The sequence below is a fragment of the Caretta caretta genome, chromosome 26 (assembly GCF_965140235.1).
Source record: "Caretta caretta isolate rCarCar2 chromosome 26, rCarCar1.hap1, whole genome shotgun sequence".
NCBI classification, from domain to species: Eukaryota; Metazoa; Chordata; order Testudines; family Cheloniidae; genus Caretta; species Caretta caretta.
In genome coordinates this window covers 1,198,831-1,222,989 of record NC_134231.1, presented here as the reverse complement: position 1 = coordinate 1,222,989, position 24,159 = coordinate 1,198,831, and the positions used below count along the sequence as shown (strand labels likewise).

General features: G+C 43.1%; 1 protein-coding gene and 1 long non-coding RNA gene across 2 annotated transcripts in view; one reads left to right on the top strand and one right to left on the bottom strand.

The window, feature by feature from the left end:
- The window catches only part of LOC125626421 (uncharacterized), a 170,085-nt gene that overhangs the window by 93,821 nt on the left and 52,105 nt on the right, over positions 1 to 24,159 (bottom strand). The window lies entirely within an intron of this gene.
- On the top strand, positions 6,999 to 8,297 carry TCIM (transcriptional and immune response regulator). The gene has a single exon (XM_048829361.2). It carries the CDS (start codon positions 7,070 to 7,072, stop codon positions 7,388 to 7,390), a length of 321 nt encoding a protein of 106 aa, XP_048685318.1. The 5' UTR covers positions 6,999 to 7,069; the 3' UTR covers positions 7,391 to 8,297.

Sequence of the window (24,159 nt, the reverse complement as noted above, 5' to 3'; positions counted from 1 at the left end):
TTCATTTTTGTTGCTTTCCTCTGGACTCACTCCAATTTGTCCACATATTTCCTAAAGTGGGGCTCCTGGCACAGTACTCCAGCTGTGGTCTCACCAGTACTGAGCAGAGTAGTACATAGAGTAGTTAATTCATCCCAGAGTGATATTAGCCTTTTTCACAGCTGCATCCAAGTGCTGACGTATTCAGTTTGTGATCCGCTATAAGTCACAGATCCTTTTACTACCACGTTGCCAGTTATTCCTCACTTTGCAGTTGTGCCTTTGATTTTTTCTTCCAAAGTGAAGTACTTTGTACTTGTCTTTATTTAATTTAATCTTGTTCAATTCAGGCTAATTCTCCCATTTGTCAAGATCGTTTTGAATTCTAATCCTGTGCCCCAAAGTGCTTGCAACCACACACCCCCAGCTCTGTGTCATCTGCAAATTTTATAAGCCTACTTTCCACTCCATTATCCAAGTCATTACAGAAATATTGAATAGTATTGGACCCAGGACTGACCCCTTCAAGAACCCAGTAGATACCACCTCTCAGTGTGACAACGAACCATTGATAACTACTCTTTGCATCTGGTCTCTCTATCAGTTGTGCACCCACTTACAGTAATTTCATCTACACTGCATTTCCCCAATTTGCTTATGAGAATGCCATGTAGGAAGGACTGTGTCAAAAGCCTGACTAAAAGGAGATTAGGAGATTAGGCTTAGAAGGAGACTAGAAGGAGATTAGGTTAGTTTGGCATGATTTGTTCTTGAGAAATTCATGCTGGCTATTCCTTATAACCCTATTGTCCTCTAGGTGCTGAGAAACTGATTGTTTAATAGCGGCAAAGAGTCCTGTGGCACCTGACAGACTAACAGACGTATTGGAGCATAAGCTTTCGTGGGTGAATACCCACTTCGTCGGATGCATGTGTTTCATTGATTGATTGTTTAATAATTTGTTCCAGTATCTTTCCAGGTATCAAAGTTAGGCTGACTGGTGTATAAGTCCCTGGATCATCTTTGTTCCCCTTTTTAAAGACAGGTACTATGTTTCCCTTCTCTAACTCCCTGTAACTTCTCAACATCCTCCAGGAGTTCTCAAAGACCATTGCTAACGGTTCCAAGATTGCTTCAGCTAGTTCCTTAAGTATAATAGATCACAAATTGCCTAGGCTTTAGCAGACTAATGATGAAGGAAAGCTGTGCAAAATGTTCCTTACAAAATTCAAAGCTCCTCCAAAGTTACCTGCCTTTTTATAAAAAAACAAACACAGGCCTAGTTCATCCGAAGAATCATTAAGGTATGGGAAGAGCACAGGCTGCATACGGCACATGTGTAGAGGTGAATGCATAGCAGGTTTTATTTCATCTTTCTGTCCCCTCCAATCCTGGGAGCTACTCTATCTTGTGCCAGCAGATAATAGTCTGCAAAAGGCTCTTCCAATGGCCTTGATCTCTGGAGGGACATCATACTCTGGTCCAGCCCTTATCTGTCCTTCTCTACCACGCCTCCATCCCAGAATGCCCCTTTTCCTGAGATAGGGGCCAAAGGGATTCAAGTGGTACTCCTATGTCAGCTCAGGATCCTCTACATTAGGGGCATCCCCAGCTGCTGCCTTAGGGCAGCTTTACTGGAGCAGTGCAACGGGATCTAGCCCTTTGAGTCACGATTCCCTCCAGGAGCTACTCCTGGGGCAGCCCAGCTATGCCCTGCCCTATATTCCAGGGGCTGAGCCTGGCGGCTCAATCTGGCCCATAATAAGTGACAACAAGCACCTCAGCCCTCAAGGCCCTGATCTGGGTCCTGGGACACTACAGGATGAGTTATAGGAGCTGAACTTTCAATTTCTAACATGTAGGGTTCATTTTGTGGGGCTAAGGACAAACTTGACTGCTCCTTAGGCAAGACAAATTACGATAACTAGAATGCCAAGAGTTTTAAAGGCATGATGGAATCAGGGATGCGACTGAGCTATTTATTCTGCAAGGACAGAGAGAATATGAATTAGAAACCAGACTCCTTTTAATATGTAAAGCAGCAGGATGTCTAATAATTTCAAGACTTAATTGTACCATGAGTATCATGAGCAGCACTATAGAAATCACATCTTTTCCAGAGAATCCCCCAAATTCACGAGAAAAGAATTACTAGTTCATGAGGAAGGAAGTATTTCATAAATTATATAACAGAAAAAAATTAATCAAAGAGCATTTCAGGAGTGCTATATGGTTGCATGCCACATGTCCTAAAGCAACCAAACATAATCACTGTTCTAAGTAGGAACAAAAGCTCTAAGGGGGCTGAGGTATGTTTGACACTGCTCACAGCAAAATTATTTCACAAGAAAATGCGTGTGTGTGCCTGGCAGCTGCTGATGTCTTACTTCCTATGCATCAGTTTTGTTCTTCGTTTCCACAGCAGACACTTTCCTGAGCCTGTCTGGCACCAGTCTCCGTGCACAAGACTGTGTATCTTCAACAGTTTTATGAAATTAATACCATCAGCCACATCACTGTAAACACATGCAGAGAAGTGATAGAAGGTGCTAAAAAAGAAGGGACCTGCATGAATGTACCATAGCTGTTACCCTGGCAAAAGAGCAATGCTGCATCTCAACAGGAGGGCTCATTATAGATACAGCTGGGAGACAGATAACCATTTGTTCGGCACAATTTATGCTATTTCCAGATAGTTTGGTAACTTATTTATCTGTCCAGTGAAGCAAAGTATATTTAATATTTTACAATGAAATATACTTTTAACATTACCCAAAACTTTTCCTACTGTGTTGCAGAGACAGCATCTTGCATCTGAGCTGGAAATGTGCAGTTCAGGAGTTGGGAATTTCCTCCCCTCCCGATCTCTCCCCCCAGTGTCCCCATCTATTACTCCTTGGTGAATATTTGCAGTATAGTTGTAGCCATGTTGGTCCCAGGATATGAGAGCGACAAGGTGGGTGAGGTCATATCTTTTATTGGGCCAACTTCTCTTGGGGAAAGAGACAAACTATTGAACTTGCATAGAGCTCTTCTTCAGCTCTGGGTTCTTCAGGTACCAGGCCTGAAGAAGAGCTTGAGTTATGAGGAGAGGCTGAGGGAGCTGGGATTGTTTAGCCTGCAGAAGAGAAGAATGAGGGGGGATTTGATAGCTGTTTTCAACTACCTGAAAGGGGGTTCCAAAGAGGATGGCTCTAGACTGTTCTCAATGGTATCAGATGACAGAACGAGGAGTAATGGTCTCAAGCTGCAGTGGGGGAGGTTTAGATTGGATATTAGGAAAAACTTTTTCACTAAGAGGGTGGTGAAACACTGGAATGCGTTACCTAGGGAGGTGGTAGAATCTCCTTCCTTAGAGGTTTTTAAGGTCAGGCTTGACAAAGCCCTGGCTGGGATGATTTAACTGGGAATTGGTCCTGCTTCGAGCAGGGGGTTGGACTAGATGACCTTCTGGGGTCCCTTCCAACCCTTATATTCTATGATTCTATGATTCTATGATTCTAAGAGCTCTGTGTAAGCCGGAAAGCTTGTCTCTTTCACCAAGGTAAGTTGGTCCAATAAAAGATATTACCCCACTTACCTTGACTCTCTGTTTTGTGAATAGCAATTGATAATTAAACATGAGGCTTTTCCCTTTCATGGGGGAAACACCCTCCCCCCCAAACCCCAAAACAAAACCAAGAACTGGCAACATTAATATCCACATGCTGAGAAGGGTGTGTAACCAATAGAAACTCTCTCATGGACCTATTCAACAGCAAGAGGAACAAATTAACCCCAGGTGATGATAATGCTAAAGGATAATAGTGCTGCAATACGTATTCAGGCAAAATCCATTTGATTCAGCAGGATGTTGACTGAATAAGAGCTATGGGACTGGACCTAGGGCATGCCCAAACATTTATTTACAACCTGTTAATAATATACAGATATGGAAGTGTTCATATGGCTAAATGGCATCCCCTCCCTCCTCCTGAGATAAGAGCTGTGGCAAGCTAGAACCAGCATAAAGCACATAGGCGGAATTGTTATCTAAATACCATCCTCTGATGACTGCCTCTCTCTTTTCTGTTCATGAATCAGTCACAGAACAATCTCACTTGCTCCTTATTGTATTTTTCACAAGTAATTTAATAAAAAGATACACTATTTATATGTAAGGCCCTACCAAATTCACGGCCATGAGAAACGTGTCACGGACTGTGAAATCTGATCTTTTGTGTGCGTTTACCCTATACTATACAGATTTCATGGAGGGAGACCAGCGTTTCTCTGACTAGGGGTCCTGACCCAAAATGGAGATGCAGGGGGGTTGCAAGGTTATTTTGGGGGGTTTGCGGTATTGCCACACATCTGCGCTGCCTTCAGAACCGGGAGGCCGGAGAGCGGCGGCTGTTGGCCGGCTGCCCAGCCCCGAAGGCAGTGCCAGCAGCAGGGCAGAAGTCAGGGTAGCAGTACTGTAAACCCCCCCCCCCCAATAACTTGTGACCCCCAGCCCAACATCTCCTTTTTGGGTCAGGATCCCTACAATTACAGCATCCTAATATTTCACATTTAGATAGCTTAAATAATTAAATTTATTATTTTTAAAATCCTATGACCATGACATTGACCAAAATGGACCATGAATTTGGTAGGGCCCCCTAGTTATATGTAACATTCTTTGGGACAGGAACCATCTTTTTGTGCTAGTACAATGGAGTCCTGGTCCCCCACTGGGGCTCCTAGGAGCTGCCATAATACAGAAAATAAACAACAATAAGATGTTCACTGGATAATCTGGACAGAATCATTTCAGATAATTTGTTATTCCTTGTTACAAACCTTTTACTTCAGATATTCCCTATCCATTATTTGTGGTGTGTGGCCGGTCACATAGAGAGGCTTTGGCTCCCTGACTGGACAGATAAAACTTTTAAAATAGGAGAATAAAGCATATGGATTGGCAAGTGACCAACAGTGCTAAAGAAATCATACGTAAATATTCAGCAGCAAATCCTGATGTTCACATATGAGCAGCCTTGTTCTCCTGTGGATCAGGGCATTCTCACAAAGAAGAGCCAAAGACATCTCACAAAGACTGAATAATCTCACAAAGACTGGTATGAGCACATTCAAACCAAACCAATTGTGTGAATTCAAACAAATGTTCATGAACATTGCATCTGCAGAGTTTGACCCGTTCTAAATCAGACCATCAAGCAAAAGAAATAGGACCTTTTGTAAAGCATTAACAGCCTAGACGTAAAGACCACAGGACATTGAGCCATTGCAAATTATTGCGTGACTACTACCTATTGAGATAACTAAAAAAAAATTCTGTGACCAAACACAAGTATATTAGGCTCATGACAGGGGAACCTGGATGAAGTTCTATGGTCTGTGTTATACAGGTCAGACTAGATGATTTAATGGCCCCTTCTGGCTATGAAATCTATGAAACTATGTAGCTCTGAAATTAATTAAAGCAAATGTTCAGAGTCAAGTAAATGTGCATATATTTGATGTGACTTTAAATTTGTGGCTGTACTGGGTGCTTTTATCTTTCATGGCAGCTCTTCAACATGCCTTAAAAGCTTTTTTCTTTTTTATTCTCTTTTCTGCTATTACTAAAAATTAAAAAGGGGAAGTGAGCTGCAATAGCATTATGGGCTAACCAGGGTGTCTAGGGTCTAGTGTTCCAGAAACACTGTCACAGCTCTCTGCTACTGTCAAAATGTGAAAAGCAGGAAGCAGAAGTGAGTTTTGACCACAGATTATCTGCCCGTCAGCTGGCATTATCTGTCTCCCTCTCTACTCATAAAGCACCCCACCACTGTGGCAGCTAAGCATTTTGAATTAACCCGAGCTGCCATAATTAATCATAGGCAGTGCCCAGGGTTGTATGGAAGCCGTGATCAGGATAACATGGAGCAGCATGTTGGCTGAACAAAAATGACCTCTCCTGACTTCTGGCTGAAGTGTCATGGGATAAGGAAGCAAACGGTGGGATCTTTACATCTGCAATGCCCCCAGCCATTGCGCTGTCCTCGAGGGGGTGGAGGGTGAGGGAAGTGGCACCTGGCGGTGCTCTCTAGTGAACCCCATAGGCCCAAACAACAAATACTGACCCTCCTTAAGTAGCTATATCCAGCCCTCATCTCCTGGAGTGACAGTTCTTGGAATGTGGGGTCTTTGGGGCATGGAGTGTAGGGTGGAAATCAGGAGCTTTCTCAGAGTGGGGGAAGTAACACAATGAGTCCAAATTAAACCCACCCAAGCAGGACAATCCAGCTCCGCTCTGTGCTGACTTTGTTCTGGCTCATTGCTGAGGGGCTTTCCAGAGAGTGGGTGATTTACATGCCTCCATGTGCTCCCAGAGGCGAGATGTCCTGGCAGGCATGAAGAATGTAGCTCTGGCTTTGGTGGGGATATGAACGTAGCGTGTAATGAAATCTGAGGCGATAGTAACAATATCTGCCTCACAGGGATGCTGTGAGGAGTAAATAATGTTTGTAAACCACCTTGAAAATGCAAAGCTCTGTATGAGCACTAAATATTGTTCTCATCATGGAGTAATCAGCCCCAAACGTTCCGTAATCAGCCCCAAGTGTGTGTCGCTGCTTTATTACACTTTCCTTCGGCTGGGCTAGAAACAATTCACAGAGAACTATACAAAGAGCACAGTGGCTCAGACCTGCTCCCAGCAAACAGTTTTAGTAGCATAGTAATAAGCTAGGACAGAAGTTTATTCCTCAGATGGATTAACAACCTCTCTCTTGCAAATGAGTCTGTTTACTTGGCAAAAATTTCTGAATGTGTTCTCCTTCTCTGAGCATACCAACCAAAGGCTGTGTGTGTAAAGTCTATTCTTCACATGAGTAAAGGAAAACTTTTGCTCTCATTTTTACAAACAAGGAAATCTGGCATCTTAACTGTTAAATCCGACTATAATTATTCTGTGTTGAGATTGCTCTGATGTCATTGCTGTAACTTGATCCTTCCAGGGTTTTTTTGCTCTGGATGCCTTTAAATAGCAGTTCTGTGAATATGTTTTGTACTGATCTCTCTGATGAGTCCTAGAAGGCAAATACCAGTGCATCTGATATAGATGAAAGCAAAGAGAAGCAATCAAATTTCAACCATGTCTACATCCTTAAGAGTGAGCCCATCAGTCCATGGCTATCGGTTTGACACAGCCTTGCGAAAGAAAGCTGTGGCCAATATCTATGAAAGCACAGATCAAGAATCTCTTCAAAAGCTCTTCAAAAACTCTGGAGACAAGAAAGCAGAGGAAAGAGCCAGGATCATACTTGACGCTGATCAGGACTGGGAGGAGAAAACACGAGCATTAATGGCACTAAAGCAGAGAACAAAAGACAAACTTTTCCAGTTTCTGAAACTTCGGAAATATTCCATTAAAGTTCATTGAACTATCTAAGGGAAAGGAGATGGAAGAAAAGCTATATTTAAAGAACAAAACTGAGTTTGTGAAATCTTAACAAATATGATATTCTCCACAACCATGGAAGCTTCTGGCCAGACAAGTGAACCTGAAAACTGGCTATAAGCATTCAATCCAATTTTACACACTGCAGAAAGCTTCCAGGAGTGATTGAAAACTCTCCAAATGCGAAAGAACCGGTATCAGCAACAAGAGAACTAGAAAAGCCTACATATGAGTGAAAGAAACCAGCATGTTTGGCAAGAAACATACCCAGCGAGCTTCCAGGCATAGAACTATGGGACAATGACACAAGCATCCAGTCAGACTCAATTTTCTCAGTAAATCTGAGGTGAAAGCAGAATAGAACATTTTCTTCTACTTGTTTACTGGTTTCATCTTTTTTTTAAACTTGTTTTTACTGAATCTTTAAATGATTTCTAAGCCTCACTGTTGTCTACTGGGATGGAGGGTTGTAGTGACTGATCAGCTATTGATCATTTATTTTGCATTTGTTAAAATGCATTAAAAATACACCACATGGGTGTAACAAGTTCAACCTTCAGGGAGTGCATTTTCTTTAGAAACACTATGCAATTGTATCTCTTTTCTCATTGTTATGTGGTATACTCGTATCATGAAATTTTTGCACAAAAGCAAAAATAATGAAGTTCCTCTCCTGAACTGAATTTACTGTGAAAGTCTTTTTAAAGATATTTTGTTCATTTCTCATTGATATTAATATACCATAATTACAGAGCTTACTTGTAGATAGTGTGTTAGATATTAGAAATACTCCATGGTAGTGTTTTATGACAATGCTATAATTATGTTGACTATAATTTATTGCATATGGTGAGCTACAAACCTAATAAATTATAATGATACTATATAACCACTTTTGTCTGCAATGCTTGATTCTAAAAGAGCGTGGGTTTCTATGTTCTTGGCTTTTTACTTTTTAAATATATCCTTTTGTGGGGATGTGGTGAAATATGAGATCTCTTTCCTTAACTGCCAATCAATCCATTTGGAAGCAGATTCTTAAAACTCCTGGGTTTAAAATCCTGGCCCCACTGAAATCAATGGGAGATTTGCTATATTGACTTCACAGGAGCTGGGATTTCATTCCTTGTTACTAAACTCTGACTTTGGTGCATCCAGGAAGCTGCTCTGATAGAGCTTAAATGGAAATCATCAGACTCTTAACTGCTGATTCTCTTAGGCTGAATTAGGCTAATGGTTAATATTAACTCAATGGGTATATTTTGCATTTTCTCCCTGAAGCCTCCAATATAAATTATTTAGAAAATAAATAGTAGCAAACAAAAATAAACAATCTGGTTCCTCCAGGCTCCCATCTTTCCTGCAAACAAGGGGATTTATGGAAAATCCACTGAAATCAATGGAATTTTATAATTGACTTCAATGGCAGCAGAATCAGGAATTTACAATCTCTCTAGCTGTTTATATTGCAGCACTCACCATGTTGCTTATGTGCAAAGTCATTAAACACAGCTACAGAATAGCTATTTATAAACATATCCTCTAATAATCTGCCAGCTGAAAAAAATAAATTCCCATGACCCTGCTTACTCCACTGAAAGTTAAAATGATTCAGAGTAATAGGCCAGCTTCTGCTTTCTTACAGTGAAAAAATACAAATGGGCTATAAATCAGGTAGGCTAGAAATAGCCCCTTTAAATTACTTAGTAGAGCAGGTAATTGTATTTATTTATAGATTTATAAAGCTCAACCACACATTCCCAAGGAGCAGGAGCAAGTTTAGAAATGCCATAGCCCACTGATCAATATCAGTTCTAAGTAAATTCCCTCCAGGATAAGGCAGGCACGGCCCAAAGATCGCGCAGGCTAAAGCCTGAGAAATTATGTGAGTCTTAGACCATACCATGAAGATCAAAAGACTTGGAGTCTGTCAGACCAACAGCGGAAGTGAGTTCCAGAGCTGAATGCCCTCCAAGCTAATCTGGGGGTCAATAGCAAAAGCCAACTGCATATAGAATGGGCTTATTTATGCAGCAGTTTGGGCTGCTATATAACTGATCTAGTCGTCCCCGCTGCCAGAGGCAGAGCTGGAAAGAATTGGGTGCAAGACTGCATACTGGAACCACCAGTCTCCAGAGAGCTGGTCAAAAAAATATTTGACTGAACAATTTTCCCGGAGAAAAGGCTATTTCATCAAAATCTAAATATTTCACGAGACCATGTAGATTCTGACAACATGTTTTATGGCAAAGTTTTGAAACGATTCATTTAGACTTTCTCATTTCATTTAGATAACATAGAAATGTTTCTTTTAGACTTGTTTGGTTTCACTTTGTTTTACTCTGATATTATTAATTTTATAATATTTTACTGTTTCAACATAATCTACATGGAAGCTGTTAAAAACATAATTTTGATGTTTTTGAATCAAAATATTTCAGCATTTCAGTTCCATGATTTTGATATTTTGTCCCACTTCAGGGCAAAGACAAACATAGAAATATCTGAATTTCCCATGGGATGGAAGTTCCATTTTCTGCACCTCTGTATTAAAGATACAGGTGAGCAATCTGCTCCATTTTATACAAATTAGTTGCAGCCCTCAGGATTGTAGCTCAGTGGCTCTGGCATGGGTGCCGGCCCCCGCTATAAACTGCTAAGTGCAGATGTGCAAACATTGGTAATGGCTCCCTTGACCTATCTGTACTCACTTTTAAACTGGAAACACCAGGATTTGTGGACTGGGGAAGAACACCCGTGGCGTGAGGCCGTGCAATATCTCCTGGCTTGAATAAAATGAGACAACAACATAACACATGAATATAGATCCTGATCCTGCATTCTGATCCACGCAGGCAGACTCCTGTGCCTGGTCAGAGCCTCTTTCAGGGACTCTGGACTGGCACAAGCCTTTATCCCATTGCACAGTTGGGACCATACTAAATGTCTTACGTGATGTGTGTGTCTAAGATGTCAGCTCCAAGAACTTTCCTAGCGCTGGGCCTGATCCAAAGCCCACTGAAATGAATGGAAATACTTCCAATGACCTCATTTAAACGTGTGTAGCCATCTGTGGTGGGACAACACAGTGTGTGTGCAGATCCCCTTGACAACTTCAAGGAAGTCACTCAGGGGATTTGTGTTGCAGAGTTTTTTCCATGTGATTTACACAAAAAATGGGCTCATGTGGGAGACAGAAATGCTCTAAGAATAGAATCCCCGGGGGTGATATACCCATGGAAGTCCACATTGCTTTGGTTAGTATTATATACTGGGAATGGAGGGGCTTTCTCGGAAATCATACTGCAGGAAGATGCTTTAAAAATACAGAAACAGCTGGTACCGACGAATGTACGTGCTCGCCTCCTTTGCTTATCTGAAATCAACAGCTGTCACTCCCCCTAATATGGTTAAGCGTCCCACAGTCCATCTCCGATCTTCACCCTCTCTCCCCCTGTATTCTTGGTTATCAGGCTTGATACAGTTTGCATTTCCCATGTGAAATGAATGTGTTGCTGTCAATCCAGTCACTCATTCCCATAGCCCCAAACCGCCACACAGCTGTGCCTAGCTGGTAATCTGTGCTCAAGACACACAGAGCAGAGGAGGCTGCAAGTCAGGACCAAGGCGCATGCAGAGCTGTTTGTGTGGGCCCAGAGGTAGAGTACCAAGGGCAGCATGTGGTCAGGAGTGAAGCGCCCTGGTAGTGCTTTGGAAGCGGAGCCAGTGGCAGGACTGGACTAGCGAGTGTGAGGACTCAGGTGTGCAGAAATGTGTATTTTATAGCCTGTGGTTTTTTGAGCTGTACTTGTCAGACTTATTTAAAAACAATATTGCTGCCTATTGCCAAGGCACTTCCATGCCTCACATCTCGAATAATAACCTGTCATAAATCAACCACCTATCGCAGAGCCCTGTGACTTGCTCTACGCCTGCAGGGAAATGCAAGTTTGCACCTTTGGGGACATTATATATGAATCCACCGTGCAGAGTAATGGCCATGCAATTCCTGCCAGTGACAATGGGTGCTGGGAAGCTACAGTCCCCAGGTGGCTATCTTCTGTGCGATAGAATAGCATGGCAAGTATAGCTATCTTCTGTGCTACACATTACCTCTAACCTTTCCCCGCCCAGTGCGAACCAGTACGCTGGAGAAGCTAGATACGGTGGCTGCCAGCTCCTTCCCTTGTAGGATGGGGATCCGAAAGAAGCCGCAGCAACACCAATTAAAGCATTTGCTGCTGATGCTTCTTAATACAGCTAAGATGGTCACGGTAATAGCAATTTGCATAGCATGACTGATAACATCCTGCGATTTAAGAGTTTATAGTCTCCCTTATCTAATGACATTGAAATCATTAGCCCACATGGGTTCCCTGAAGAATAAAGACTGTGTTCAAAAAAGTCGCTTGCTTATTCATTTTCTGTGGCTATAATCTGCATTTCTGCATCTCATTCCTGCAATCTTGACCTTCATTCCATTTCAGCTCGGTTTATATTTGATGCATGGTAAAGCAGCTCATGTTTCTGTCATTGCTACTCTTTAGGCTAGCTCTCATGATATAACTGCAAGGAAAGTGTTTACAAGTCACACTGTTTGTAACACAAGTTTCATCAAGCTCTAGAAATGGTTTCTCTCTGTCAGGTTGATGTTGCTCACTTGCTTTCCTTCCTGCCATTGGAAACACCACCCAGGACACAAATCTGAACCTATGAAATGCAGTGCTCATGATGTCCCATCTACATGGACGGGTCCTGCTGGCGGGAGCTGATGCTCTTTCTGACGTTTGCACTACGCTATTGATATAATTCACACAGAATAGATGTGTTGGGGCAGGTCATCCGCATTGTGCTGGGCCCTTCCTGAGCACTTTTTGGTGCAGACTGTGTGTCTGTTGGAGTAAATATGCTGCAGTCATCAGACAGTGCAGAAACGCAGCTGCAAGATACAGAATCTATTGTCAGTGCTCCCCTTGCAACAAAAAGAGGAAAAGGCCTGTTCAAGGTATTTCCTGCCTTCAGGAGCCATGCATTTCCATTAATTCTTTTCACTGAGTCAAACTGGCTATACTAGGTATCCCTGTGTCCTAGAGTCCTCAGGAACATGCGTCTCACCAGCTAATTTTAAACTGCTCCACAAGTGACACTGTAAAGAAGACTATGACCAAATGATTCTGCACATCTGTTCTATCTATCTCAACAAGTAATACTAGAACACAGCAAGGAAAGAGACTCCGGAGGTTACAGTAAGTGAAATGAGAAATATAGGTACTTCCCTGGCTGGAAGAAAAGCTGTTACAAGTGGAGGTTTCAAAGAAGATTATGTTTTATTCAACACCTAACTAAAAGCATCACTCTGTGCAACATCCCAGTGTGCCAAACTCAGAGCATCTTCAGGAGAAAGGAAGGCATATTCAGAATAACTGGGTGCAATGTATAAGGAGCCCAAAGGAGGCAATCCTGAGGACAATGACAGTAGTAACATAATCACAGAATAGCATCTGAGGCCTTCTTCCTTGCTAACCAACCAGATCCCAGCATCATCAGGTTTCCATTAGAAAGATCATTCTTATTGTCTGTCCTTATAGGAAGATGGCATTTGGAATATGTAAATATTCTCTGGTTCCAGCTGTGTAAAGAACAGAGTTTGAGATGTTCCCTGATGGCAGAATACGAGGTCCTGTCGTGTTTAACCTCTTGTGGAAGGTACACGGGGTTTTGCAAATAGAGCTGATTATGATGGTGCATGTCAGCGTCTGCATTACTTCTAAAAGGACAGGCTGCTTGGGTCAGTGGCAGCATTTACTGATACAATGTCCCTTGCACTACACTGGGGGGATGAGACAGATTAAAGTTTCACCCTCAGCTGGATGTAACTGTCAGTCTTGTGATTTTTTTTCTCAAAAGTCCAAAGAACAAACTCTTTCCATAAGTAATGGATGTGCAGAATTCAGCAGCATAAATATACCAAAAAATGCTATACTGCCTACTGCTGTCACAAGCCGGGTTGGCACCTTTCAGCAATAAATAGCTGAACACTGAGTACATTCTCGCCCAAGGGCCTGTGCCGCGGCAATTATTCTCTGTAGGTAACCATATGGCTCCCATCAGCGTGGTATCTGAACGCATTGGTGTATTGTATATTATAAACCTGGCATCACAGAAACAGGATAATACACAGGAGGCTTTTGCTTCCTGCCTTAAAAAGTGGAGCTGCAAAAGCTATGGAAAGAATGTCAGGACCCCAGGCTAAAACTACAGTGAGAGCATAGATGTCTGCTGGTTCTCCACAAGCAGCTCACAAAAGAACAAGAAAAGAAACAGCTGTGACAAACATCTGCTGTTTGGGAACTACGTATTCTATAGGTCTTTCCAACCTGGCCATCTGAAATAGGTACTGAGCTGCAGAGAGAGCTGCTCCTGCATAGGGCCCTGAAACAGGTCAAGAGTGATCCATTGGCTAAGGGGGTGATGGGCTCAAGATTGCAAGGTGTTGAGCATTCTGGCCCCAATTCAGCCGCTAGGACAAGCAGTGAGCCAATGAAGAGGACTCCAAATCCCCTCTCCGCCATGCAACCTGACAGGAACCTAGAGCTGTGACAGAGATTCAACTTTACCATCAGCTGGAGGCTCTAAGCAGTGGCTTGTGGCCACATGGAATCGTCACCTTTTACTGAGGTAAATGAAGACACCAAAAGAGATTAAGAACATAACTAAATACAGTGATACCCAGACACATGAAGGCAGCTTAGTATCCAAGTTTTAAAATAGTTTGGCTCTGTGCATTATTACCAGCGTTTTCTCTTTAAGCACAGAAAGCATACTTCATCTAAGGGTGCGCAGAGAGGATTTTATTTTCACTTTTAACATGACCCTATCACCAGTGCTGTAAAGTGGTGCAGACGTATAGCTGTGCGTGTGCGGTTATCACACACAATTGGCCTGAGGGGTGTCAATGTAAAAATGCCCTGTGTGAAGCAGTATGATGTCACAGCACAATTTCCCAGAGGCTAGACATGGCTCTGGTTATGATAAGCAATGCTGTTATCTTTGCATGCTGTGAAACATAGTTATCAAGATAAGGTGGAAGATAGACATACAAGATCCCATGCATCTTTGCAACAGCTGAAAAATAAAGCTATAAGACATGAAAACTGACATTTTCCTGCAAACAAGCACATCTGCTGCCCTCCAACCCCCCAAAGTCTCCAGTGAATTCTCCCTGGACCATGCTCAGCAAGATACTTCTTTTTAACATTTTCATCAGGAAAACCTGGAATTTTTGGTGAAAATGTTGAAAAAAATCCACCCTGGATGAACTCCCCAAGAGTTCACAAAAGAAAAGCTGATCATTTTCAACCAGCAAATTCAAAGAAAGAATGAAAAATGTTTTGCTTATTTACAAAATCACTAAATGCAAATTTCCCTGGTTTTGCTGGTGCTGATAGTTTTTATTTTTTCTTGTTGTTCAGCTTTAGCTAGACTAAACTAGCTCCTGTCTGCCTAAATTTCACTTGGAGATAGGGTTGCCAACTTTCTAATGGCACAAAACTGAACATCCTAGTCCTGCTGCTTCCCTGAGGCCCTACTCCTTCCCTGAGGCCTCGACCCCCACTCACTACTGTTGCCCTCCCTTGGTGGCTCATAAGAACATAAGAATGGCCATACTGGGTCAGACCAAAGGTCCATCCAGCCCAGTATCCTGTCTTTTGACAGTGGCCAATGCCAGGTGCCCCAGAGGGAATGAACCTAACAGATAATGATGAAGTGATCTCTCTCCTGCCATCCATCTCCACCCTCTGACAAACAGAGGCTAGGGACACCATTCCTTACCTATCCTGGCTTATAGCCATTAATGGACTTAACCTCCATGAATTTATCTAGTTCTCTTTTAAACCCTGTTATAGTCCTAGCCTTCACAGCCTCCTCAGGCAAGGAGTTCCACAGGTTGACTGTGTGCTGAGTGAAGAAGAACTTCCTTTTATTTGTTTTAAACCTGCTGCCCATTGATTTCATTTGGTGGCCCCTAGTTCTTATATTATGGGAACAAGTAAATAACTTCCTTATTCACTTTCTCCACACCACTCATGATTTTATAGACCTCTAGCATATCCCCCCTTAGTCTCCTCTTTTCCAAGCTGAAAAGTCCTAGCCTCTTTAATCTCTCCTCACATGGGACCCATTCCAAACCCCTAATCATTTTAGTTGCCCTTCTCTGAACCTTTTCTAATGCCTGTATAACTTTTTTGAGATGAGGAGACCACATCTGTATGCAGTATTCAAGATGTGGGTGTACCATAGATTTATATAAGGGCAATAAAATATTCTCCGTCTTATTCTCTATCCCTTTTTAAATGATTCCTAACATCCTGTTTGCTTTTTTGATGGCCGCTGCACACTGCGTGAACATCTTTAGAGAAAAGAAAAGGAGGACTTGTGGCACCTTAGAGACTAACCAATTTATTTGAGCATAAGCTTTTGTGAGCTACAGCTCACTTCATCGATGAAGTGGGCTGTAGCTCACAAAAGCTTATGCTCAAATAAATTGGTTAGTCTCTAAGGTGCCACAAGTACTCCTTTTCTTTTTGCGAATACAGACTAACACGGCTGTTTCTCTGAAATCTTCAGAGAACTATCCACGATGACTCCAAGATTTCTTTCCTGATTAGTTGTAGCTAAATTAGCCCCCATCTTATTGTATGTATACTTGGGGTTATTTTTTCCAATGTGCATTACTTTACATTTATCCACATTCAATTTCATTTGCCATTTTGTTGCCCAATGAGTTAGTTTTGTGAGATCTTTTTGAAGTTCTTCACAGTCTGCTTTGGTCTTAACTATCTTGAGCAGTTTAGTATCATCTGCAGACTTTGCCACCTCACTGTTTACCCCTTTCTCTAGATCATTTATGAATAAGTTGAATAAGATTGGTCCTAGGACTGACCCTTGGGAAACGCCACTAGTTACCCCTCTCCATTCTGAAAATTTACCATTTATTCCTACCGTTTGTTCCCTGTCTTTTAACCAGTTCTCAATCCATGAAAGGATCTTCCCTCTTATCCCATGGCAACTTAATTTATAAAAAGAAAAGGAGGACTTGTGGCACCTTAGAGACTAACAAATTTATCTGAGCATAAGCTTTCGTGAGCTACAGCTGTAGCATAGCTGTAGCTCACGAAAGCTCATGCTCAAATAAATTTGTTAGTTTCTAAGGTGCCACAAGTCCTCCTGTTCTTTTTGCTGATACAGACTAACACGGCTGCTACTCTGAAACTTAATTTATGTAAGAGCCTTTGGTGAGGGACCTTGTCAAAGGCTTTCTGGAAATCTAAGTACACGATGTCCACTGGATTCCCCTTGTCCCCTCCCTCACTCGCTCTCCCTCAACCTTACTCACTTTACAGGGCTGGGGCAGGGAATTAGAGTCTGGAAGGGGGTGAAGGCTCTGACAGGGGGTGCGGGCTCTCGGTGGGGCCGGGGATGAGGGCTTTGCGTTGCAGGAGGGGGGCTCCAGGTTGGGGGGGGGTCTCAGGACTGGGGCAGGGACTTGAGGCCTGGACTTACCTCAGGCATCTCCTGGTCAGAGGTGCAGTGGGGCTAAGGCAGGCTGCCTATCTGTCTTGACACTGCGTTGTGCGTGCCCCGGAAGTGGCCAACAGGTCTGACGCTAGTAGGTGGGGCTCGGGCAGAAGGCTCCGCGTGCTGTTCTTGCCCTCTGCAGGCACTGGCCAATGGGAGTGCGGAGCCAGTGCTCGAGGCAGGACAGCGCATGGAGCCCCTGGCCCCCCCACCTAGGAGCTGGACCTGCTGGCTGCTTCCAGGGCACAGCGCGATGCCAGGACAGGTAGGGACTAGCCTGCCTTAGCCCCCAGCACTGCTAACCGGACCTTTAATGGCCCAGTTGGCGGCATCGAAAACCAGACACCTGGCCACCCTACTTGGAGAAGCAGTAATAATGAAATCACAATCTAGCTAGAAGATTCACCTCTCTTCTGATTTGAAATGGCCTTTTATTACAAAACCCTCTTTCCTCTCAGATAACAAACTTCTTACATGATTTTGTTGTTCAGTAAACACATGTATGCCACCGCATAGTTTGTGAGGAAGAGCTGTTGCAGATATCAGTGATAGCTCACTTTCCTCCTTTGCTTTAGTGAACAACATAAAGTCCCTCTATCTAACAATAAGCAGTTTAAAATCACCTTTCATACAATAAACCTCAGGGTAATGGGATACTTTCAAAGCATTCCAGTGAATAATGCACTTGCAAATCACAGAATACTTAGCAAATAAGAGAAGAAAAGGCCAGAAGTACTAATGCCACCATCTACAGAATTGCAAGGCTGCTTATTACACACAAAAAATTATGTTAAAAAACAATGTTTGTAAAGTTAAACATTCAAAAGTTAGGAAATGGCAGAATTAAGGGGGTCCAAAAAAAACCTAATTCAACCCCTTTGTGCATATGCATTATGATTCCCCCTTTAATTATAGGATCACATACTAATTTTTCCACTAAACGCTTACCCCCTTCAGTGCACAGGAAGGAGTGTGCTCTGGGGATTAATTTGGAAGGAGACTGTTGTGTGTAGGTGCCCTGATTCCCTCCCTACCACTCCCGGTATAAAAGCTGCCACCCATTTGCAGCTTACGCCACTTATAAGTCAAGATTCAAGTAACCAAGCAACAGTGTGGACTATGAACCCTACCGCCATGTAATTAAGAAACACATAAAGCCCTGTTTACTCCTTAGAAGGGAAAGGTCTCTAAATGACCAAATATGGAACCCTGAGTGGGTGCAGTTCAAATGAGTCATTTGTCTGACCAGTTCTTCTATCACTAATCATCATGGAAACAATGTAACAGAGCCTCAGGGTTCATGATTCTTGGTGTTGACCTCTTCCTTAGCACTGTTTATACGACAAACAACTGTGCTTACATTGCTAAACTCTACCTATTTCCTGCCCTACTCCCACTGAAAGCTGAACAAACTCCAGTCAGTCTGAGGCTTGTGGCAATCTTTTTATATGTGCTGAAAGACTGAGGATGCCATTCCATTCACCCCCAAGCTTAAAGATTGCATCTCCATGTCTCAAGGGCAGGTGACCCCTTCCTTGTTTATCAGCTCCCCCTTTCCAGAGAGAACATGTTCCCTTATGGTAGCAAAAAATCATGCACATGGGAAGAGAGTTAAATCTCTCTGACTGATTCTGTTCAGGACTGGGGAGAATATCTGGTGACAATTTGGTGCAGCTGAAAGGTCAGCCTGTCTAAATCTCAGCCACGAATGGCCTTTCCTTCAGGCTTCACCGTGGTGCTACAAAAGAATCTGATTTTCTACAGCCGTGGTAACCAGCTTTCCAGGGCACTGGGTGCACCATCCCACCCAATCTGGATCAAATAAGAAAAAACGGAAGTTTTCTGTTGTTGAAGTCTCTGTGTAACAGCATGCCTGCTGGGCAGAGTCTCCTGAGGGAGCGTACACAGTAGTAAATCTATGCTGCCAGTGTCTGCTCACCTGTGTCCAGAACTAGCTCAAAAGTGACACCATTTTCTGCTTGTGGGGGAGCGAGGGGTTACAAACCTCTCCATCCATCTAACTTATGTCTTCTTAAGGCACCTGTCACTGAGGTATCTGAGTGCCAGGGTTATGTTGCTATTCTAGTTTCCCTTGTTCATTGCTATTCTAATTTTGTTGTTGCTCTCAGATATTGCAGGGTGCTGTATACTTTCTGCTTACCGTGATAGTTTTATTTTTGTGGGGAAGAAGGCTGGTGATGAGGAGGAGGAGGAATTGATTTTTATTGCTTTTCTAATCAAAGATTGGAAAATAGAGTGGCAGGTTTTAAGCATCAGGAAAGGGCCAAAAATCCATAAAAACCTCTTACTATGCTAGAAAATAAAATCAAGGCAATTATCTTCTCCCTGGGGGGCTGAGAGAATTCTGATGTTCTGAGGCTGCATATTCAGTGGAGTTAAGGAAGTAGGAGACATCTGCAATTAATTAATAAGTGCTGGTCCTTTTTATGTCCTATATAATGTGATTAAAAGCAGTGTTTCTGAGTATGTGCTTGTGGGGTCTGAGATCTGTGCAGACTAGAGAGATGCCTGAACTGGGACACCAGACTGAAAACTTGTCCATTGTCAGGAATGTTGAATCCAGATCTATATCTCCCACTGAATTTTGGAAGGAGGCCCAATTTTCAGTGGGCCAAATTGTAATGCTGAACCAGAACACACACGCAACCCCCCCCACGCACCCCCAACATGTACTCCCAGCTTAGAAATCCTGATCTGGCCTTGCTGGTTTAAGCCCATCTTTAGAGTTACCACACAGAACTTGCCAAAGAGTTAGTAGCATCAAGCAGCAGAGTGTCGTGCCAATACTCGGGATACACCTAAAACGCCCATGTCCAAGATATAAATGCTCATTCAAAGAGCACTAGATTTCATGGAAATCAATGATCAGCAAAGTCAGCTTAAAGTAAGTTATTCACCTTGAGACAACTTAGCCTTAGCTCCAAGAATGGTCATTGGACCAGTTTAGGACCTGGAATGAAATCCTGGCTCTGTTGAAGTCAATGGCAAAATTCCCATTAAGAACAGAAGAACGGCCATACTGGGTCAGACCAATAGTCCATTTAGCCCAGTATCCTGTCTTCTGACAGTGGCTGGTGACAGATGCTTCAAAGGGAATGAACAGAACAGGGAAATTTACTGAGTGATCTATCCCATTGTCTAGTCCCAGCTTCTGGCAGTCAGAGTTTTAGGGACACCCAGAGTACGGAGTTGCAGTGTTGGCTATCTTGGCTAATAGCCAATGATGGACCTGTCCTCTGTGAATGTATCTAACTCTTCTTTTAACCCACTTATACTCGTGGCCTTCACAACATCCCCTGGCAATGAGTTCCACAGGTTGACTGTATTGTGTGAAGAAATAGTTTTTTATTTTTGTTTTAAAACTGATGCCTGTTAATTTCACTGCGTGACCCCTGGTTCTTGTATTAGGTGAAGGGGTAAATAACACTTCCCCGTTCACTCTCTCCCCACCAGTCACAATTGTATAGACATCGACCATATCTCTCCTTAATTGTCTCTTTTCTAGGCTGACCAGTCCCAGTCTTTTTAATCTCTCTTATACGGAGGCTGTTCCATCCCCTTAATAATTTTTGTTGCCCTTTTCTGTACTTTCCCCCATTCGAATCTATCTTTTTTGAGATGGGGTGACCAAAACTGCAGACAGTATTCAAAGTGGGGGTGTACCACAGATTTATATATTGGTATTATGATTTTTGACATATTATCCACCCCTTTCCTAATGGTTCCCAACATTCGGTACGCTTTTTTGATGGCCTCTGCACATTCAGTGGATGCTGTCAGAGAACTATCCACAAGGACTCCAAGATCTCTTTCTTGAGTGATAACAGCTACTTTAGACCCCCCTCATTTTGTATGTATAGTTGGCATTATGTTTGCCAATGTGCATTATTTTGCATTTATTAACATTGAATTTCATCTGCCATTTTGTTGCCCACTCACCCAGTTTTGTTAGATGCCTTTGTAACTCTTCCCAGTCAGCTTTGGACTTAACTATCCTGAGTAATTTTGAATTGTCTGTGAACTTTGCCACCTCACTGTTTTCCCCTTTTCCCAGATCATTTATGCATATATTGAATGGCACTGGTCCCCGGACAGATTCTTGGTGGACCCCGCTATTCATATCTCTCCATTGTGAAAACTGACCATTTATTCCTACCCTTTGTTTTCTGGTCTTCTAACCAGAGGTTATCCATGAGAGGACCTTCTCCTTTACCCCATAACTGCTTACTTAGCTTAAGAGCCTTTGGTGTGGGACCTTGTCAAGGTTTTCTGAAAGCCTTGACTTCAACAGAGCCAGGATTTCACCTCGGGTGTATAAAGGCTTTTAACATATAACTGATGCCAAACATGCTATTTTTATTTTTAGATTATCTAAGGCCTGTGCATACTTTCCTATAAATTGGGTGTTTTAATTTGGGCACAATCTCCACGGAAATGTGTTTAATGAATTATGGGGGGGGAAACACATTGACTTGAAGCCAAGCACATAGAGACTCTTTGGGTTTTCCCTGTCTACTAAACAAGTTATAAATGATTTCATAAAGAAAAGTGAACAATAAAGTGTCCACCATGTGAAATTAGTTATCTGCAGCTCAGTTAAAAAGAATGACCTACATGTTGTGGCTAACCAAAAAAATATTCTTTGGGGGGGGAAATATTAAATTTCTGCTAGCTGAATTATTTTACTGTCTTTTGGGCACATGTTTTTCAGCATAGAAAACCTATGTTATCATCAAGTTGAACTATCAAATCTAGGAGTAGAACAACTCAGAAGCTCACTAATAATTCATACACAGACACACCTGGCCTGTGACTGGAATAGAACAAACTGAATGGAATGTGGGTCACAAAACAATACTTCGCAGCTTCATTTTAGCTGGAGAAATCCACAACTGAACCAACTTTCCAAGGTAAGTATAAGCATAAGCATCTCTCTCTCTAAGGTTCTTTTATAATTGATTTTTACTGGGATTTTATATACATGTACTGGTACACACAGAGGTTTATGAATCATTGACACACAACATACAAAATCAGTTTATGAACACAAGAGACCAAGGAAGTAAACATTCCGGGCCAGTGTCTTAGCTGGTGCAAATTGGTGTAGCTCTGTTAAAAGTCAACAGAGCTATGCTGATTTACACCAGCTGAGGATCTGACCTATTATGTACGCACAGATATTCCATTCTCCAAGCCAATCCCATCTACACCCAAAAATAGTTACCTTTCACACACAGGGTAACTAAAACAGACAAGACCCCCAACTACATGGGACAGTCTCTCCAGCCTCCTTTCTCTTAGAAGAAGTTTATACTGTATTGCAGACAGTTTGAACCACTCAGAGAAATGTTGCTTTTTCTCTCTACCAGGGTAGCTCTAACTTCAGCTCCCAGGGCATCAGAACTGGGGGTCCTTTCAACTGATCTACAATGTTGAGTGATTGGATAAAGTAGTTCCCGGAGAGAGCCATTTAAACCAGTCCATCCCCAAGTAAACTCTATATTCCACAAAGAGCAGGACACTGGTCTACTCTCCTTCTGTTCAGATCCCTCTCCTGGAAATAGAGATTAAGCAACATAGGGCTGGATCCGGTACCCTACAGTCAATGGGGAAACCAAGCCCATAGTTGAGATGTTAAAAGAACAGAAAATCCATCTCTCATCTCTAGAGTACACATCCCTATTTAGACTAACAAATTTATTTGAGCATAAGCTTTCGTGAGCTACAGCTCACTTCATTGGATGCATGCAGTGGAAAATACAGTGGGGAGATTTTATATACACAGAGAACATGAATCAATGGGTGTTACCATACACACTGTAACGAGAGGAGAGGTAGATACGCTGGAGGGTAGGGACAGGATACAGAGGGACCTAGACAAATTAGAGGATTGGGCCAAAAGAAATCTGATGAGGTTCAACAAGGACAAGTGCAGAGTCCTGCACTTAGGACGGAAGAATCCCATGCTCCGCTACAGACTAGGGACCGAATGGCTCGGCCGCAGTTCTGCAGAGAAGGACCTAGGGGTTACAGTGGATGAGAAGCTGGATATGAGTCAACAGTGTGCCCTTGTTGCCAAGAAGGCCAATGGCATTTTGGGATGTATATGTAGGGGCATTGCCAGCAGATCGAGAGACGTGATCGTTCCCCTCTATTTGACATTGATGAGGCCTCATCTGGAGTACTGTGTCCAGTTTTGGGCCCCCCGCTACAAGAAGGATGTGGAAACATTGGAAAGAGTCCAGTGGAGGGCAACAAAAATGATTCGGGGACTGGAACACATGACTTATGAGGAGAGGCTGAGGGAACTGGGATTGTTTAGTCTACAGAAGAGAAGAATGAGGGGGGATTTGATAGCTGCTTTCAATTACCTGAAAGGGGGTTCCAAAGAGGATGGTTCTAGACTGTTCAGTGGTAGCAGATGACAGAACGAGGAATAATGGTCTCAAGTGGTCACCACCACTTCCAAGAGGAGAAGGCGGGTGGTGGTGGTCGGGGACTCTCTCCTCCGGGGGACTGAGTCATCTATCTGCCGCCCTGACCGGGAAAACCGAGAAGTCTGCTGCTTGCCAGGGGCTAAGATTCGCGATGTGACGGAGAGACTGCCGAGACTCATCAAGCCCTCGGATCGCTACCCCTTCCTGCTTCTCCACGTGGGCACCAATGATACTGCCAAGAATGACCTTGAGCGGATCACTGCGGACTACGTGGCTCTGGGAAGAAGGATAAAGGAGTTGGAGGCGCAAGTGGTGTTCTCGTCCATCCTTCCTGTGGAAGGAAAAGGCCTGGGTAGGGACCGTCGAATCGTGGAAGTCAACGAATGGCTACGCTGGTGGTGTCGGAGAGAAGACTTTGGATTCTTTGACCATGGGATGGTGTTCCATGAAGGAGGAGTGCTGGGCACAGACGGACTCCATCTTACGAAGAGAGGGAAGAGCATCTTTGCCAGCAGGCTGGCTAACCTAGTGAGGAGGGCTTTAAACTAGGTTCACCGGGGGAAGGAGACCAAAGCCCTGAGGTAAGTGGGAAAGCGGGATACCGTGAGGAAGCACAGGCAGGAATGTCTGTGAGGGGAGGGCTCCTGCCTCATACTGGGAATGAGGGGTGATCAACAGGTTATCTCAAGTGCTTATATACGAATGCACAAAGCC

What these genes read in the sequence shown, in the direction of transcription:
- TCIM (XM_048829361.2), top strand. Translation starts at nt 7,070, where the DNA reads ATGAAAGCAAAGAGAAGCAATCAAATTTCAACCATGTCTACATCCTTA.